This window comes from Aethalodelphis obliquidens, unplaced genomic scaffold (assembly GCF_003676395.1).
Source record: "Aethalodelphis obliquidens isolate GAN/ISIS:26980383/991018 unplaced genomic scaffold, ASM367639v1 scaffold3, whole genome shotgun sequence".
Lineage (NCBI taxonomy): Eukaryota > Metazoa > Chordata > Mammalia > Artiodactyla > Delphinidae > Aethalodelphis > Aethalodelphis obliquidens.
Genome location: NW_020837947.1, coordinates 87381821 through 87401457, shown reverse-complemented (window position 1 = coordinate 87401457; position 19637 = coordinate 87381821). Strand labels below are relative to the sequence as shown.

General features: G+C 37.7%; 1 protein-coding gene across 1 annotated transcript in view; it reads right to left on the bottom strand.

The window, feature by feature from the left end:
- EYS (EGF-like photoreceptor maintenance factor) overlaps positions 1-19637 on the bottom strand; it is a 1677823-nt gene that overhangs the window by 365468 nt on the left and 1292718 nt on the right. The window contains exon 30 of the mRNA XM_027093793.1: positions 17539-17682. Coding sequence (XP_026949594.1) covers positions 17539-17682 — 144 coding nt within the window. The remainder of the gene's footprint in view (positions 1-17538; positions 17683-19637) is intronic.

The following is a 19637-nucleotide window of genomic DNA, read 5'->3' as shown; positions in this document are numbered from 1 at the left end:
GGGCACGAACCCGTGTCCCCTGCATCGGCAGGCGGACTCTCAACCACTGCGCCACCAGGGAAGCTCTTAGGGGTCAATTTTGATGAACATATGTTCTTAATTTTAGTATGGGTAAATTTACCAGTTGTTTCCTTTGTGGTTATGATTAGTACTTTCTGTATCATCTTTAAGATATCTTTGCCTGCCTCAAAGTCACAAAGTTATTCTCTTACATTATCTTCAGTAATCTTTATTTAAGAGCTACACTCTCCTGAGAATTGACTTTTGTATATGATGTGAAGTAAGGGGTTGTAGTAGGTTGAATAATGACTCTGAAAGATATTCATGTCCTAATTGTTGGAACCTGTGAATATTAACCTTATATGGCAAGGGAGACGTTGCAGATGTGGTTAAATTAAAGATCTTGAGATAGCGAGATTATCCTGGATTATCTGGTTGGGTCATAAAATTAGTCACGTGTCTTTTTAAGAGAGAGGCAGAGGGAAATTTGACCATGGAAGAGGACAAGTTATGTGACTATAGAAGCAGAGATTGGAGTGATGCAGTCACAAGCCAAGAAATGCCAGCAGCCACCAGAAAGAGGCTGGAAGAGGCAAGGAATAACTTCTCCTCTGGAGCCTCTGGAAGTAACCAGTCCTGCTAACAACTTGATTTTAGTTGTATAAGATACATTTTATACTTCTGGTTTCTGTTGTTTTAAACCACTAAGTTTATGGTAATTTGCTGCAGCAGCAATAGGAAATTAATACACGGTCAATTTTTATTTTTTCTCTTTTGATTTCCAATTGATCCAAAATCATCAAAGCAAATAATTCTCATGATGCATTTACTGAATTCTCAGATATTTGTGGAATATATATTTAAAAATTTTTCATATCCCCATTCTCTACTCTTTACTTTTATTTATTTTTGTGAATATATACATTTAAGATAATGATTTTGTTGTTTTTTTACTCAAGCAATATAAAAAATACCTGTGAAAGTGCACTAAAAGCTGAAATTACAACCCTCAGAAATGGCCAGCAATTGGAGAGAGTGTGGAGAAAAGGGAACCCTCCTACACTGTTGGTGGGAAGGTAAATTGGTATTGCCACTACGGAGCACAGTATGGAGTTTCCTTACAAAACTAAAAGAGTTACGATGTGATCCTGCAATCTCATTCCTGGACATATATCTGGAGAAAGCCATAATTCGAAAAGATACATGTGCCCCAATGTTCACCACAACACTATTTACAATAATCAAGACATGGAAACAACATAAAAGTTCATCAACAGATGAGTGGATAAAGGTGTGAGATAGATATATATATATATATATATATATATATATATATATATATACACACACACACACACACATAATGGAATATTGCTCAGCTATAAAAAATGAAATAATTTCATTAGCAGCCACATTGATGGACTTAGAGATTATCATACTAAGTGAAGTAAGCCAGACAAAGACAAATATAATATGATATCATTTATATGTGGAGTCTAAAAATATGATACGAATGAACTAATTTATAAAACAGAAACAGACTCATAGATATAGAAAATAAACTTTCAGTTACCAAAGGGGAAAGGTAGGGGGGTATAAATTAGGAATCTGGGGGTAACATATAAACACTACTATATATAAAATAAATAACAAGGACCTACTGTATAGCACAGGGAACTATATTCAATATTTTTAATAATGTATAAGGGAAAAGAATCTGAAAAAGAATACATATATACATATATATATGTGAATCAGTTTGCTGTATACCTGAAAGTAACACAACATTGTAAATCAACTATATTCAGTAAAAAATTAATTAATTAAAAAAAATGGCTGGCATGAATATTTGGCAAACACTTCCATAGATACGAAGGCTGATAACTGGATAGACGAATATATAGAGAGAAAGTTTTTCTTTTTATTAGAGCAAAATCATAGTGTACATGGGTTTTGAAATGGAAATTATATTAAATTAGTAGTTCTCAAATTTTTAGGTCTAAGGACCCTTTAGCACACTTAAAATCTACCAAGAAACCCCCAAAAGCTTTTGTTTACATGGTTTCCATCTTTTGATACTTATTGTATTAGAATTTAAAACTGAGAAGGTTTTCAAATATTTATCAATTAGTTTAGTTAAAAATAACAGTAGGGCTTCCCTGGTGGCACAGTGGTTGAGAATTCACCTGCCGATGCAGGGGACACGGGTTCGTGCCCCGGTCCAGGAAGACCCCACATGCCGCGGAGCGGCTGAGCCTGTGAGCCATGGCCACTGAGCCTGCGCATCCGGAGCCTGTGCTCCGCAACAGGAGAGGCCACAACAGTGAGAGGCCCACATACCACACACACACACACACAAAAAAAATAATAATAACAATAATAAAATCCATTACATGTTACCTGAATAAACATATTTTGTGAAAAGTATTATATTTTCCAAAAAAAAAAGAAATAATCAGAGGAGTAGTGTTATTCTATTCTTTTGCAAATATATTTAATGTAATGCTTAATAAAAGACAGCTGGATTCTCATATCTACTTCTGTATTCAATCTGTTGTGAATTGTTCACTTTGGTTGAAATATATGAACTCTAGACTCACACAGAATGTAGTTGTAATGGAAGCCTTTCTAAATACAGACAAATTGGGCAAATGGTAGTTCCTTAAAGTTTAGTTGAAAAGTGGAATCTGAAACTCTATTAATGACCTTTACATACTCTGTTACATTAAAATTCCATTGGTCTTTCTTGCAATTCGAATGGATATTCTACCTGTGCATGATTTTGTAACATTGTGCATTGACTATTTGAAAAATGTTGGTTCACTGGGTTAAAGAGATCTTTCAAATGTTGACATATTTTATCATATAATATATTAATAAAGCACATTCATTGATATTACTACTGAACTCATCAGAAAGTATTGGGAAGCTCTGAACCTCATTACAGAGGAGGTAAATTTTCTAAAATTCTAATTTTTCTTAGAAAGCTTGAGTTTTATCTTTGTGAACAAATATTGTTAGCTGCCTAACTTGAAATAACAGGTTTGCTTTGTTAATTTTTGAGAAAAAAATCTGTAAAATATGCAAGTCTGAACAACCATAGGTTATCTTTTAGTCATTTTTCAAGTCATGTTTTCATAGTACTACTTCAACCAGCAACTTAAAAAAATGCACATGCATTTCCTCAAGTCTGCTTTTATACTTTAGTGTGTAGTATGTAGCAGACTTGCTTTATGTATACTTTCCCTTTGGAAAAAAACATTAAAGAGTTGTATATACAAGGACTGAGAATTTTAAAAGTGAATCTGTTTTTCTGCAACATGAAGAAAAATTTTTGTGTCTGCTCGTGCTTTGAGTGAATAGCGGAGTAGAACAAAATGACTGAATACAATTCGGTGCCACAGCCATGACCCGAGGTGCCAGAAGGTTCATCCACTCTGACTTTTGTATCATGAGTGCAACTGTCAACACAGTGAAAAGGCAAATGTCTTAGTTTTAGTAAAAAAATAGTTTTGATGTTATGGAAACCTGAAAGGGTCTTGAAGATACTCAGGGATCTGGATAAACTTGAACTATCTCTGTATTAGAATTCACATCAATTAAAAAAAAAAAAAAAGAAAATGAAACCAGAGTGAAACTAAAGGTATTGCTGAACCTCAGATAAATATTTCTTTAACATCTCAGCAAGAATGTCAGAAAACCTAGGTTATCTCTCCCTCCAGGCATCAGGCTCTAGAGAATGGAATAAAAGCAACACTCAGCTCTCCAGGAATGGTTCAGAGAAAAGGGTCAGAAAAGACTGAAATAATTTAAAATAGGAAAGAAAAAAATCTAGTTCACCCATTGTTTCTTGTCAACTTTCTTTATCTGTGAGCTATTTTGCAAATTTATAAGTTGAGAAAATGAATAATAATTCAAATAATTCTTGTCTATAGAAATGCATACTGTGTCTGGTAAAATGCAATTGGTTAGTACACGGAGGTAGAACTGCTTTCCACCACTTAGCAAGTTTGCTTCAGAATTCCTTAAACTTTTTGTATGACTTTGCTCCTTGTATTCTCCTTCGAAGTGGTTGTAGTATCTTACCAGTCCCCTCATCAATTAATAGCTTAAATAAAATCTCTGACGTGTTCATTTTATATGCCTTTTTGAAAAGTATCCTTTAACAAAGGAAAACAAGCTAATTTCAGTTTTTGAAATTATGAGGTATATCAGGAGAAATGATTCACATTATATTAGAGCAAATAAAACCAAAATCAACTCCAAGGAGAAAATTTTTCATTTAATATGTGAATGGGGTCCGAAACATGAATGACAGTTTGATCTGACATCATTTATAAACAAATGATCAGAAGAGATTCATAATTTTGAGTTAAAATAAAACTCAACATCATTCTTTATAGAATTGATGGTGATGAATACAGATTATATATATATATATATATATATATATATATATATATATACACACATCTTTATTGGAGTATAATTGCTTTACATATGTCCCCATAACTATTCCCTCTTGCGTCTCCCTCCCTTCCACTCTCTCTATCCCATCCCTCTAGGTGGTCACAAAGCACCAAGCTGATCTACCTGTGCTATGTGGCCGCTTCCCACTAGCTATCTATTTTACGTTTGGTAGTATATATATGTCCATGCCACTCTCTCACTTTGTCACAGCTTACCCTTCCCCCTCCCCATATCCTCAAGTCCATTCTCTAGTAGGTCTCTGTCTTTATTCCCATCTTACCCCTAGGTTCTTCATGACATTTCTGTTTTTTTTTCTTAGATTCCATATATATGTGTTAGCATACGGTATTTGTCTTTCTCTTTCTGACTTACTTCACTCTGTATGACAGACTCTAGGTCCAACCACCTCACTACAAATAACTCAGTTTCGTTTCTTTTTATGGTTGAGTACTATTCCATTGTATATATGTGCCACATCTTCTTTATCCATTCATCTGAGGATGGACACTTAGGTTGCTTCCATGTCCTGGCTATTGTAAATAGAGCTGCAATGAATATTTTGGTACTATATGACTCTTTTTGAATTATGGTTTTCTCAGGGTATATGCCCAGTAGTGAGATTGCTGGGTCATATGGTAGTTCTATTTGTAAGGAACCTCCATACAGTACTCCATAGTGGCTGTAACAATTCACATTCCCACCAGCAGTGCAAGAGTGCTCCCTTTTCTCCACATCCTCTCCAGCACTTAGTGTTTCTAGATCTTTTGATGATGGCCGTTCTGACCGGTGTGTGATGATATCTCATTGTAGTTTTTTTTTTTTTTTTTTTTTGCTGTATGCAGACCTCTCACTGTTGTGGCCTCTACCGTTGTGGAACACAGGCTCCGGACGCACAGGCTCAGTGGCCATGGCTCATGGGCCTAGCCCCTCCACAGCATGTGGGATCTTCCCAGACTGGGGCACAAACCCATGTCCCTGCATTGGCAGGCAGACTCTCAACCACTGTGCCACCAGGGAAGCCCTCATTGTAGTTTTGATTTTCATTTCTCTAATGATTAATGATGTTGAGCATTCTTTCATGTGTTTGTTGGCAACCTGTATACCTTGGCAACCTGTATACCTTGGAGAAATGTCTGTTTAGGTCTTCTGCACATTTTTGGATTGGGTTTTTTTTGTTGTTGTTGTTATTGAGCTGCATGAGTTGCTTGTAAAGTTTGGAGATTAATCCTTTGTCAGTTGCTTCATTTGAAAATATTTTCTCCCATTCTGAGGGTTGTCTTTTCGTCTTGCTTATGGTTTCCTTTGCTGTGCAAAAGCTTTTAAGTTTCATTAGGTCCCATTTGTTTATTTTTGTTTTTATTTCCATTTCTCTAGGAGGTTGGTCAAAAAGGATCTTGCTGTGATTTATGTCATACAGTGTTCTGCTTATGTTTTCCTCTAAGAGTTTGATAGTTTCTGGCTTTACATTTAGGTCTTTAATCCATTTTGAGCTTATTTTTGTGTATGGTGCTAGGGAATGTTCTAATCTCATACTTTTACATGTAGCTGTCCAGTTTTCCCAGCACCACTTATTGAAGAGGCTGTCCTTTCTCCACTGTACATTCCTGCCTCCTTTATCAAAGATAAGGTAAGTTTATCCCTGGGATTTCTATTCTGTTCCATTGATCTGTATTTCTGTTTTTGTGCCAGTACCATATTGTCCTGATTACTGTAGCTTTGTAGTATAGTCTGAAGTCAGGGAGCCTGATTCCTCCAGCTCCGTTTTTCGTTCTCAAGATTGCTTTGGCTATTCAGAGTCTTTTGTGTTTCCATACAAATTGTGAAATTTCTTGTTCTAGTTCTGTGAAAAATGCCAGTGGTAGTTTGGTAGGGATTGCATTGAATCTGTAGATTGCTTTGGGTAGTAGAGTCATTTTCACAATGTTGATTCTTCCAATACAAGAACATGGTATATCTCTCCATCTATTTGTATCATCTTTAATTTCTTTCATCTGTGTGTTATAATTTTCTGCATACAGTTTTTTTGTCTCCTTAGGTATGTTTATTCCTAGATATTTTATTCCTTTTGTTGCAATGGTAAATGGGAGTGTTTTGTTAATTTCTCTTTTGGATTTTTCATCATTAGTGTATAGGAATGCGAGAGATTTCTGTGCATTAATTTTGTATCCTGCTACTATACCTAATTCATTGCTTAGCTCTAGTAGTTTTCTGCTAGCATCTTTAGGATTCTCTATAAATAGTATCACATCATCTGCAAATAGTGACAGTTTTACTTCTTCTTTTCTGATGTGGATTCCTTTTATTTCATTTTCTTCTCTGATTGCTGTGCCTAAAACTTCCAAAACTATGTTGAATGAGAGTGGTGAGAGTGGGTAACCTTGTCTTGTTCCTGATCTTAGTGGAAGTGGTTTCAGATTTTCACCATTGAGGATGATGTTGGCTGTGGGTTTGTCATATATGGCCTTTATTATATTGATGAAAGTTCCCTCTATCCTTACTTTATGGAGGGTTTTTATCATAAATGGGTGTTCTATTTTTTCGAAAGCTTTCTCTGCATCTATTAAGATGATCATATGTTTTTTCTCCTTCAACTTGTTAATATGGTGTATCACATTGATTGATTTGTGTATTTTGAAGAATCCTTGCATTCTGGAATAAACCCCATTTCATCATGGTGTATGATCCTTTTAATGTGCTCTTGGATTCTGTCTGCTAGTATTTTGTTGAGGATTTTTACATCTATGTTCATCAGTGATATTGGCCTGTAGTGTTCTTTCTTTGTGACATCCTTGTCTGGTTTTGGTATCAGGGTGATGGTGGCCTCATAGAATGAGTTTGGGAGTGTTGCTCCCTCTGCTATATTTTGGAAGAGTTTGAAAAAGATAGGTGTTATTGCTTCTCTAATTATTTGATAAAATTCGCCTGTGAAGCCATCTGGTCCTGGGCTTTTGTTTGTTGGAAGATTTTTAATCACAGTTTCAATTTCAGTGCTTGTGATGGTCTGTTCATATTTTCTATTTCTTCCTGATTCTGTCTTGGCAGGTTGTGTATTTCTATGAATTTGTCCATTTCTTCCAGGTTGTCCATTTTATTGGCATAGAGTTGTTTGTAGTATCTCTCATGATCTTTTGTATTTCTGCAGTGTTAGTTGTTACTTCTCCTTTTTCATTTCTAATACTATTGATTTGTGTCTTTTCTCTTTTTGTCTTGATGAGTCTGCCTCTTGGTTTATCAATTTTGTTTATCTTCTCAAAGAACCAGCTTTTAGTTTTTTTGATCTTTGCTATCATTTCTTTCATTTCCTTTTCATTTATTTTTGATCTGATCTTTATGATTTCTTTCCTTCTGCTAACTTTGGAGTTTTTTTGTTCTTCTTTCTCTAGTTGCTTTAGGTGCAGGGTTAGGTTGTTTATTCGAGATGTTTCCTGTTTCTTAAGGTAGGATTTTATTGCTATAAACTTCCCTCTTAGAACTGCTTTTGCTGCATCCCATAGGTTTTGGGTCATCGTGTCTTCATTGTCATTCGTTTCTAGGGATTGTTTGATTTCTTCAGTGATCACTTCGTTATTAATTAGTGTATTGTTTAGTCTCCATCTGTTTGTATTTTTTACAGATCTTTTCCTGTAGTTGATATCTCATCTCATAGTGTTGTGGTCGGAAAAGATACTTGATACAATTTCAATTTTCTTAAATTTACCAAGACTTGATTTGTGACCCAATATATGATCTATCCTGGAAAATGTTCTATGAGCACTTGAGAAAAATGTGTATTCTGTTGTTTTTGGATGGAATGTCCTATAAATATCAATTAAGTCCATCTTGTTTAATGTATCTTTTAAAGTTTGTGTTTCATTATTTATTTTCATTTTGAATGATTTGTCCATTGATGAAAGTGGGGTGTTGAAGCCCCTACTATGAATGTGTTACTGTCGATTTCCCCTTTTATTGCTGTTAGTATTTGCCTTATGTATTGAGGTGCTCCTATGTTGGGTGCATAAATATTTACAATTGTTATATCTTCTTCTTGGTTCGATGCCTTGATTATTATGCAGTGTCCTTCTTTGTCCCTTGTAATAGTCTTTATTTTAAAGTCTATTTTGTCTGATATTACAATTGCTACTCCACCGTTTTTTTCATTTCCATTTGCATGGAGTATCTTTTTCCATCCTCTCACTTTCAGTCTGTATGTGTCCCTAGGTCTGAAGTGGGTCTCTTGTAGGCAGCATATATATGGGTCCTGTTTTTGTATCCATTCATCCAGTCTGTGTCTTTTGGTAGGAGCATTTAGTCCATTTACATTTAAGGTAATTATCAATATGTATGTTCCTATTCCCATTTTCTTAATTATTTTGGGTTTGTTATTGTAGGTTTTTTCCTTCTCTTGTGTTTCTTGCCTAGAGAAGTTCCTTTAGCATTTGTTGTAAAGCTGGTTTGGTGGTGCTGAACTCTCTCAGCTTTTCCTTGTCTGTAAAGATTTTAATTTCTCCATCAAATCCGAATGAGATCCTTGCTGGGTAGAGTAATTTTGGTTGTAGGTTTTTCTCCTTCATCACTTTAAATATGCCCTGCCAGTCCTTTCTGGCTAGCAGAGTTTCTGCTGAAAGATCAGCTGTTAACCTTATGGGGATTCCCTTGTGTGTTATTTTTTGTTTTTCCCTTGCTACTTTTAATATGTTTTCTTTGTATTTAATTTTTGATAGTTTGATTAATATGTGTCTTGGTGTGTTCCTCCTTGGACTTATGGAACTCTCTGTGCTTCCTGGACTTGATTAACTATTTTCTTTCCCATATTAGTGAAGTTTTCTACTATAATCTGTTCAAATATTTTCTCAGTCCCTTTCTTTTTCTCTTCTTCTTCTGGGACTCCTATGATTTGAATGTTGGTGCATTTAGTGTTGTCCCAGAGGTCTCTGAGACTGTCCTCGGGTCTTTTTATTCCTTTTCCTTTATTCTGCTCTGCAGTAGTTATTTCCTCTATTTTATCTTCCAGGTCACTTATCCATTCTTCTGCCTCAGTTATTCTGCTATTCATCCTTTCTAGAGTATTTTTAATTTCATTTACTGTGTTGTTCACCATTGCTTGTTTCCTCTTTAGGTCCTTGTTAAATGTTTCTTGCATTTTCTCTATACTTTTTCCAAGATTTTGGATCATCTTACTCTCATTATTCATAATTCTTCTTCAGGTAGACTGCCTATTTCCTCTTCATTTGTTAGGTCTGGTGGGTTTTTATCTTGCTCCTTCATCTGCTGTGTGATTTTCTGTCTTCTCATTTTCTTATCTTACAGTGTTTGGGGTCTCCTTTTTGCAGGCTGCAGGTTCGTATTTCCCGTTGTTTTTGGTGTCTTTTCCCAGTGGCTAAAGTTGGTTCAGTGGGTTGTGTAGGCTTCCTTGTGGAGGGGATGAGTGCCTGTGTTCTGGTGGATGAGGCTGGATCTTGTCTTTCTGGTGGGCAGGACCATGTCTGGTGGTGTGTTTTGGGGTGTCTGTGGCCTTATTATGATTTTAGGCAGCCTTTCTGCTAATGGATAGGGCTGTTTTCCTGTCTTGCTAGTTGTTTGGCATAGGGTGTCCTCCACTGTAGTTTGCTGGTCTTTGAGTGAAGCTGGGTGTTGGTGTTGAGATGGAGATCTCTGGGAGATTTTCGCTGTGTGATATTAAGTGGAGCTGGGAGGTCTCTTGTGGGCAAGTGTCCTGAAGTTGGCTCTCCCACCTCAGAGGCACAGCACTGACTCCTGGCTACAGCACCAAGAGCCTTTCATTCACATGGCTCAGAATAAAAGGGAGAAAAAATGAAAGAAAGGAAGGAAGGAAGAAAGAAAGAAAGAAAGAAAGAAAGTAAGAAAGAAAGAAAGAAAGAAAGAAAGAAAGAAAAAGAAAGAGGATAAAATAAAATAAAGTAAGATAAAATAAAATAATTAAAATAAAAAAATAATTATTAAGAAAAAGACTTTAAAAAGTAAAACAGAAAAACAAACAAACAAACAAAAAAGCCAGAAAGGCAGAACCTTAGGACAAATGGTGAAAACAAAGCTATACAGACAAAATCTCACACAGAATCATACACATACACACTCACAGAAAGAGGAAAAAATCATTTACCTTGCTCCCAAAGTCCACCACCTCAATTTGGGATGATTCGTTGTCTATTCAGGTATTCCACAGATGCAGGTACATCAAGTTGATTGTGGAGCTTTAATCAGCTGCTTCTGAGGTTGCTGGGAGAGATTTCCCTTTCTCTTCTTTGTTCGCACAGCTCCCGGGGCTCAACTTTGGATTTGACCCCGGCTCTGCATGTAGGTCGCTGGAGGGCGTCTGTTCTTCGCTCAGACAGGATGGGGTTAAAGGAGCCGCTGCTTTGGGGGCTCTGGCTCACTCAGGCCGGGGGGACGGAGGGGTGCTGATGCGGGGCAAGCTTGCAGCTGCAGAGACGTGCATGATGTTGCACCAGCCTGAGACGCGCCGTGCGTTCTCCCGGGGAAGTTGTCCCTGGATCACGGGACCCTGGCAGTGGTGGGCTGCACAGCCTCCTGGAAGGGAGATGTGGATAGTGTCCTGTGCTTGCACACAGGCTTCTTGGTGGCGGCAGCGGCAGCCTTAGCAGCTCATGCCTGTCTCTAGGGTCCGTGCTTTTAGCCATGGCTCGCGCCCGTCTCTGGAGCTCCTTTAAGCAGAGCTCTTAATCCCCTCTCCTCGGGTACCAGGAATCAAAGAGGGAAGAAAAAGTCTCTTGCCTCTTCGGCAGGTCCAGACTTTTTCTGGGACTCCCTCCCGGCTAGCCGTGGTGCACTAACCCCTTCAGGCTGTGTTCACACTGCCAACTCCATTCCTCTCCCTGCGCTCTGACCGAAGCCCGAGCCTCAGCTCGCAGCCCTGCCCGCCCCGGCGGGTGAGCATACAAGCCTCTCGGGCTGGTGAGTGCCGGTCGGCACCGATCCTTTGTGTGGGAATCTCCCCGCTTTGCCCTCCGCACCCCTGTTGCTGTGCTCGCCTCTGCGGCTTCGAAGCTCCCCCCTCCGCCACCCGCAGTCTCTGCCAGTGAAGGGTCTCCTAGTGTGTGGAAACCTTTCCTCCTTCACAGCTCCCTCCCCCTGGTGCAGGTCCCGTCCCTATTCTTTTGTCTCTTTTGTCTCTGGTTTTTCTTTTTTCTTTGGCCCTACCGAGGTATGTGGGGAATTTCTTGCCTTTTGTGAGGTCTGAGGTCTTCTGCCAGCATTCAGTAGGTGTTCTGTAGGAGATGTTCCACATGTATTTGTATTTCTGGTGTATCTGTGGGGAGGAAGGTGATCTCCACGTCTTACTGTTCCGCCATCTTCCCCCTCTCTCCAGATAATATGTTTATTATATCAGGTACGTAGACAGTCGAGTATGGAAATTTCCATAAAGTGACATGGATTTCTACCATCTCCCATGAAATAAATAACACCATACATTTGTATGGTACTTTGTGTTTTTCAAAACACTTTTAAGTATATGTTTTCAAACCTTGTGAATTTGATAGTACCAATTACATCTGCATGTTTCATAGTCAGATACAAAACAGAAAGTTTCATTGACTGGCTCTATGTTGTACAGTCAGCTCACAACCGATCTGGGCTCAAGTCTTGGGTGATGTTGTTACCTCCGATACTTGGATCAGAAATGCCTGTGGCAGCAGCTGATGGTCTCTTCCTTCCTGGTACCACCTTGGTGGCATGTGATAAAGACTGTTCTCCCAGCTTGCCCTGGGTTCTCTGCTGAACCCAAGCTTTTGCTGCAGCTCTAGAACTCCACTTTCCCCACTATCCTGAAAGGTTTGTGTTTGTCCAGAGCAGCAGCAATGCAACAGCAACCTCAGTAGCTAATGGTTTGCAGACATCGTAGAGCAGCATGTATGTAGGATATAGTTGGGGTGAGTTTGCTGGTCCCTGGATGGACAGCAGGCAGAGCAGCTCTGGGGAGGGTGAAAGAGCCTGGAAGCAGGCTGGCATACATAATTCATTATTACATATTTTCCACATGCTGCTGCAGAGTGGGCCAGTTTCTGAAATTTACAGAAAGCCTATTTTAATTTTTCCTAGCCTGCTAACTCTGCTTAACCAGTAAAACAAAGTCATAATTCCAGAGTCTGAGAGGAATGAATCCTCTTTATTTAGATGAAATGGACAAGAATGAAAACTAAAAGCTGCACCAATTTCATCTCACTGCTGTCGCAGTCCTGATTTTAGACTTTTTCATGGTCGAATTTTTCTTTTCCACAGTGGAGATGTCTATTAAACGGATGCAACATGAATGACACCCATTTGATAAAAATATCCTGGGCCTCCCATCCCTAGAGTCCTTGTCTGGAAGGCACAAGGGAGGAGGGATTAAAGCATATCTGAACAAGATGTTTGAGCACTTACTGCACATTGCCGTATGCCAAACACTGTTTTAAGCACGTTAAACGTGGTGACTCTCTCAATCTTAAAACAACTTTTTAACATCTTTGGTATTGTTATTATTAATATTATTCCATTTTACAGAGATGTTCGGTAATGTGCCAAAGGGCAGAGCCAGGTAGAGTAGCTCCAGAGTAATTTTCCTAATCACTGGTTGACACCATTCCTGAGGTGGGCACGGCAGCAAGTTCAGTCTTGACTAGGCTCATTTCTTTGTTTCTGCCCCTTCCTCTGTCGACCAGGAGTAACCTTGTTCCATTCCCTTATTAATTACATCAGAAGCAGAGTTGAATTGCTCACTGATCTTTTTCTTCATAAATTTCAGTCATAGAAATAGAATCTAGTTGTTTTAAACACAATCGTCTATTTCAAGAGAAGTTTAATGAATCATATCGTTCTAGGTCAAGGGTTGGCAAACTCTGCCCCATGGGCCAATTCTGCCATCGACTGGTTTTGTAAGTAAAGTGTTTTCGGAGCACAGCCACATTCATTTATTTACTTTTTCTATGGCTGTTTTCATGCTACACTGGCAGAGTTGAGCAGTTATGACAGACACCGTCTGGTCTGCAGAAAAAAATTACTTTCTGGTTGTTATGGAAAAATTTGCCAACCCCCATTCTGTTCTTAATTGTTTAAGCAGACCCAGGAAAAAGTTATGTTTGATTCAAACTGTGTTTTTTTTTTTTTTTGCGGTATGCGGGCCTCTCACTGTTGTGGCCTCTCCCGTTGTGGAGCACAGGCTCCGGACGCGCAGGCTCAGTGGCCATGGCTCATGGGCCCAGCCACTCCGCGGCATGTGGGATCTTCCCGGACTGGGGTACGAACCCGTGTCCCCTGCATCGGCAGGCGGACTCTCAACCACTGCACCACCAAGGAAGCCCCAGATTCAAACTATGTTTTGACTAAATCCTGAAAAATCTATACCCTTTTGTTGGAAGAAAGTATAGCCATGTTTAACAGAATAGTTCCCTAAAATAAAGTTTCAATAACTACTAATTTTTTATTGTAACCACCAAAGTTGTGTAACTCACAAACAGAACTTTAAGAACTATTCTAATCAAGTGCTGATCTATGCAAGGCCCTGGTTGAAGTACTGAGGGTGTGGGTGGAATAGATGTAAAACCCAACTCAGACGATGAGGTGTTCCCTAGTTAGAGAAGAGATATAAGCCCAGATTCCTGGTATTATGAGTCTCCACTCAGCCCCAGTCCTTACTGTGTACTCCTGTTGAAAAACTGTCACAGTCAGCTTTCTCATGGAGTTAGGCTCATAGGATCTCACCATTGAATGGTGAGAAGCGAGACACAGACCACATCTTATTCATCTTTGTACCCCTCCCAGGGCCTGACAGCGTGCAGTGCACTTTGTGGCACTCAGTTACTATTTGTTGAGTTTGACTTTGCTGCCGCATAATGATGATACAATAAAGGGATCTCTAGATGCCTTATGAATGGCCATGCATGACTTCCTGCAACCCTGCTCTCAATCCCACTCTGTCCCTTCTCTGTCTGGAGCAAGCTCCACTGGAAGCTAGTATCAAGGGGTAAAGGCATTCAGAGAACTTTATGCTACACGTTGTAAAATTGATTTAAAAAATGGAGCAAACTTTTTGTATGAGAAAAGATGCTTCTTAATAAGACGTCAGGCAATGCTGTGGTGTCTCACTGGTCTTGGCATAGAAGGTGTCTAATGAAGATATTGTGTATTTTGCTGGGGAAGTCATTTTATAGAGAAAGACAGAGGTTATGATTCTTCAGATTTAATTTTTTTCTTCAGCAATATCAGATATCTCTTCTACCAGTCCTTCCTAAATGCACCAGAAAGGAGGCTTCAATAATCTTATCTGTTCTATCAATTCCTACCTGGAATAAATTTCTAAGACCAGTCCTTTTGCTCTCTTTCTTAAATACAGACCCTAAGTAATATAAAGATTATTTCTGAATGCTGTTCTTCCACTGGAGCTGCTCATGTAATTTGCCTCCTGCATCTCGGTCAAATGTCTTCTCCTAATTCTCAGATCACATCCTTCCAAAGGGCCTGCTTATTTCTTCTCACAGAAATAGCACAGAATGGATTCACCTGCATAGTAATAAATCCCATGACAAAACCTGACTGATGCTGCTTGCTGAACAGAGCTCATTTTCTGAGAGTGCACCTAAAGAGTTTTGTGTGGTCTCACCCCTTCTCCCGTGACCTATTAGCAGCTCCTTTGACTGTGTTCCAGAATTCTGAATTGGTTCAGTGGCAGATTCAAAAAGCTTTCTTTTCATCTTGACTGCTGTTCTCAGAGCTGTCTCTCTCCCACAGAGAGTTCTTTTAAAAACTATCCTTTCTAAGGAATTTTACTGTAACCCCATAAGGATTCAAACTTTATCTCCCTTTTGTTCCCTTTTCAACATCAATTAGTTGTTGAGGCAAACTGAGAAAAGATAAAGCTACAGTTTTGAACTAGGAATATAATTCAAAACTGTCATTGGCTTATCAATCTAATATTTCTCTCTATCGTTTTCCCTTTAATAAGTGATGATACAAAGCAAAAATGTTCAATAAATGTTTGTGAAATGAAATTCAGTTTTTGCTAAAATGTTCAGGAATAGGGAAAAATAGCAAAGGTAAAAAGCAACCCCTCTACCCCCCCAAAAAACCAAAAAAACCTTACACTCTAACATCTGTTTTAATTTCCTCACGACTTTTAATTGCTCCTACACATAATATACTGATTTCAAAGGAAAGAAAATTAGTCCTGAAGTCAAATTAAGGGACACCTTTAAAATCGCGGGTGTCTAAATGAACCACAAAAATCTTTGTGTTCATCTGTTGTGAGGCTTTTATGAGGTTGACAGATTCCAAGAGGAGTGAAGACAGCAAACCCATAAACCATTCTGCTGAGGTCTTCCCAAGAGTGTGGGATTAAATTACCACTTACACATGAACAAAAAGAATGTGCTACAGACAAAAATATTTTCTCCCTTCACAGGCTATGAAACTCCCTTGAGTAAACAGTGTCCACACATCCAGTGCTGTGATAGCAACAATTATGTAAGACAAAGACACAGGCTGCTCATTATTCCAAGGGCACTCTTTTCTCATTAATAATTTCTAGTTTGACTTTTTTGGTAGGTCATTGGCTACAAAAGGCAAAATTAATTGTATGGCACTAACATCAGCTTAGGTTTGACTGTTTTAGAGCACCAGCTTGAACAGAGTGGACACACGTGGCATGTATGTCTATGGCCTTCAGAAAGAGAAAGTTGAGTGGCAGTTTGGACGTGGGCCTGCAGCGCAGGCCCAGGGTAGGAGAATTCCCAGAGGTTGTCTGCTTCTTTGGCTATGAGCTGCTTTCAGTTGCTAAAAACACACTTTTCACAAGGAAACACCTTCCATATCTAGGTAACTTAAAACACTGCAAAGCCAGAAAACGACTTTGCTTTCTTTGTGGCTTTAAAGTATTATGTTTATATCTTTTGTTTTATGTTTTGTTTTGTTCCCCCTGAAATGCAATATTACCTCCAAATTTCATAGTCACCTATCACCACTTAGGTTTCCCATATAAAAAATCAGTTTTTCTTTTATTATTTTCTTCTCTTTTTTTAAACATAAATTAATGAAATAATTTAAAGCTATCAATTAAACAGGGGCACTCGCACTCCTAGGAAATAAATAATGCTGGCCTAGTTCTGACAAGTTAGTTTCTTTCTAAAATGTAACATAAATTCCCAGTTTTAACTTAATGTTCAAAGCTTTTAACTATACCCAGTTTTCCAAAAATTCTTCTTTTAGGCATTTTTCTCATATTCAAGTCATAAAAAAGTTTAAGTTTTGTTTAGAAAGTACAGTAAGATGAATCGATTTTGCAAAATATTTCAAAGTGGAAGAGAAACTCCTTTGGGAAATAATGAGTTGCCTTACAGTGGATCATCTATCCAAGTACTGAAGACATTGTATCTCCAATATAGGGAACTATTAAAACTATGGTGTATTCATTTCAAAAGAGAAAAAAACAATTGTTACATTTGTAATATTGCAAGCAATACACTTTAGTGGTATTTGCCCATGAGTGAAAGAGACCAAAATGTAGAGAACCCTGTACATGGAGGTATTTCCTTAAACAAATATTGTTAATACTACTTTTTTTTTTTGCCAGCTAAATTTAAGATAATACTTAAAGAGTGATAAGAATTTTCCCAACTGTCAAATGAATACCAGCTTTGAAATACTTTTTTCCAAGTTACCAAGTATTGAATGCAATTCATGTTAGTTATTTATATTATAAAAAATATGCTATTTGAAACATTTGCAGCACTACTGTTTCACTGCTATAGCCATATGCTGTCAAATTTATATGCCTGCTGTATTCTTCTTTGCTGGTTCCTGTTTGTAAGTCATGTTTCATTAAGTGACTCATTAAGTGACTCATTAAGTGACTTCTTTGCTGGTTCCTGTTTGTAAGTCATGTTTCATTAAGTGACTCATAAATTAAAGAAACTGCTAAAGAACACTAGAAAGAAACAAGATTTCTTTTTGGTAATACTTCATTCACTGGGCTAGAAAAGTTTTCCCAAAACATTTAAATTAATAATTCATTAATTCAGTAGGTTAATATTTGAGAAAGAAGCATGACATATAGGAGGTCAAACATTTAATACTCACTGTAGAGAATTGTTCCATTCAAAGTGCTTGTTTGTATAGTCAAGTAGATGTTAACAATTCTGTTACGTTCCTTCCTTAGGGTTGTACAAAAAGGCAGTTCTAAGTAGGAATTCCCATTGAAAGATGGAAAAAATAAACCTGCATCTAAAAAAAAAAGTCATATTAATATATGTTCTGATAGCATTTTATTGCTAATCAAGTAGATGAGAACATAGCATTTATAGTTAACATTCATATAAAATGATAACACTGGTATTTATAGATATTTGGCCAAACTTCAAGAAATTTAGATATATAAGTATAATAAATTTGTAAAGTCATTGTCTCGAGTAATTAACTACCAGTTCATAGGAAAAAACTTTAAGCAAAAATTTTAGATGGATGAAAAAAATGCCGTGATATTGTATTAAAAATGTGTCCCTGCATATGTGAAATAATAGTTTTCATTAGACTCTTAGAATATCCTGTGATACAAATGGCTGTACATCAAATTACACTCTTAAAATTCATGAATTTTATTTGATGTAATCATACCTCAATAAAAAAAGTTTTTAAAAAGTCTAACAAAAAAAGATTAGAAATTTGTCTCATAGAGGTATTTTATTAATATTCATTAATATTTAGTGCTTGTCAATAATACTTAAATATTTTATAAATAGTATTACTATAATATGCAATGTGATTAATAATTTTTACAGTTATCCTTTTAAAATTATTCTTTAAATGAATTAATCTCATAAAATCTGGAGGCACATAAAATTTGGAAAGTATTTTATTGTCATATATATATTTAGATCTATAGACTTGATACATTGAACAAGTGTAATATAATATATGGGAGGCTAGAACTTTATTTTTGTCTCTCTCACAATGGGGGAAATTTTCTCTGCCTCTGGGTGAAAACTTGGCAGTCCCTATGAGTCCTACCTTCTTTCTAAGTTATACAATGATGCAGAAGCTAATCCAGGCTAAGAAATTTATCAACATTTAAATCTTCCTTTAGAGATATGACTTCCCCAGCCCCCTCCAACCAGCTAAGGCCTGCAGGGCACCTGTCACCCGCTGCCTGTTTTCCGGGCAGGAAGAAGTTGGTTTCTCTTCTTTTTGTGTTCTTAGAGCCTCCTCTCAAGCTAGCTGCTGTTTCAGACACTTTGAGCTTTGCAGAGAGGGCAAAGTGGGCAGAAAAGAGAGAGAAGTTCATAGTAAAGTGTAGCTATTACAGCTGGCCACCAATACTGTTGTAAGCAGTCCTCTGCTCTCTAGGAAGAACAGATGTTTAAAACTGTTTTTCTCACAGTAGGAATGTCAGATAAAATATAGGGAGCTCAGTTAAATTTCAGTTTCAGATAAACAACACATAATTTTTTAGTGTATGTCTCAAACAGTGCATGAGTTAAGCTTATACTAAAAAATTATATGTTGTTCATTTGAAATTCTAATTTAACTGAATGTCCTGTATTTTAACCCTATGACTCATGAGCATTTGTGTAATCTTTAGACACCCTTTGCCAGCTACAATTCCTAGGATTTTGTCTTTTCATTTCTAACTTGGTCCCCTCTGGTTTTTCACATTATATACAGACTCTTGCTGCCAACAACTACTTGCCTGTGTTAAAGCAAGAGTTGCACTGGACAAAGTGAAAGAGGTAAGGAAGACTTTATTCAAGGCTATTGAAATAGGGGAGAGAGGCCAGAACTCAGCTTTTGCTCAACTCCTCTGAAACAAAAGGTGGCAGATTTTTTAAGAGCTGAGGTGGGGGGCCCATGGGCTACCTGTGTCGCTATTTGGCCCTATCCCCTAAAAACATAAACTCTCTCATGTCTTCATCACAGAAGATAGTTTACAGCTTAGAACAAGGCTCCTATCTGCCCACAGAGAGGGCCACTATCTTTATTGATGATTGCATTTCAAAGAGATGGATCTGGGTCCCGAAGAAAGGCGTCTTTGGTTGTCAAACTGGCAAGAAGATTTTAAAAAGATTTATATCTCAAAAGATGCAAAGAAAGAATTACAACGAAAAGTTTTCAATAGTAGAAGCTCTGAGAAATGTGAGGTCATGGGCCTAGAGTCGGGAGGAAGCTTCTCTAAAGTTCAGGAC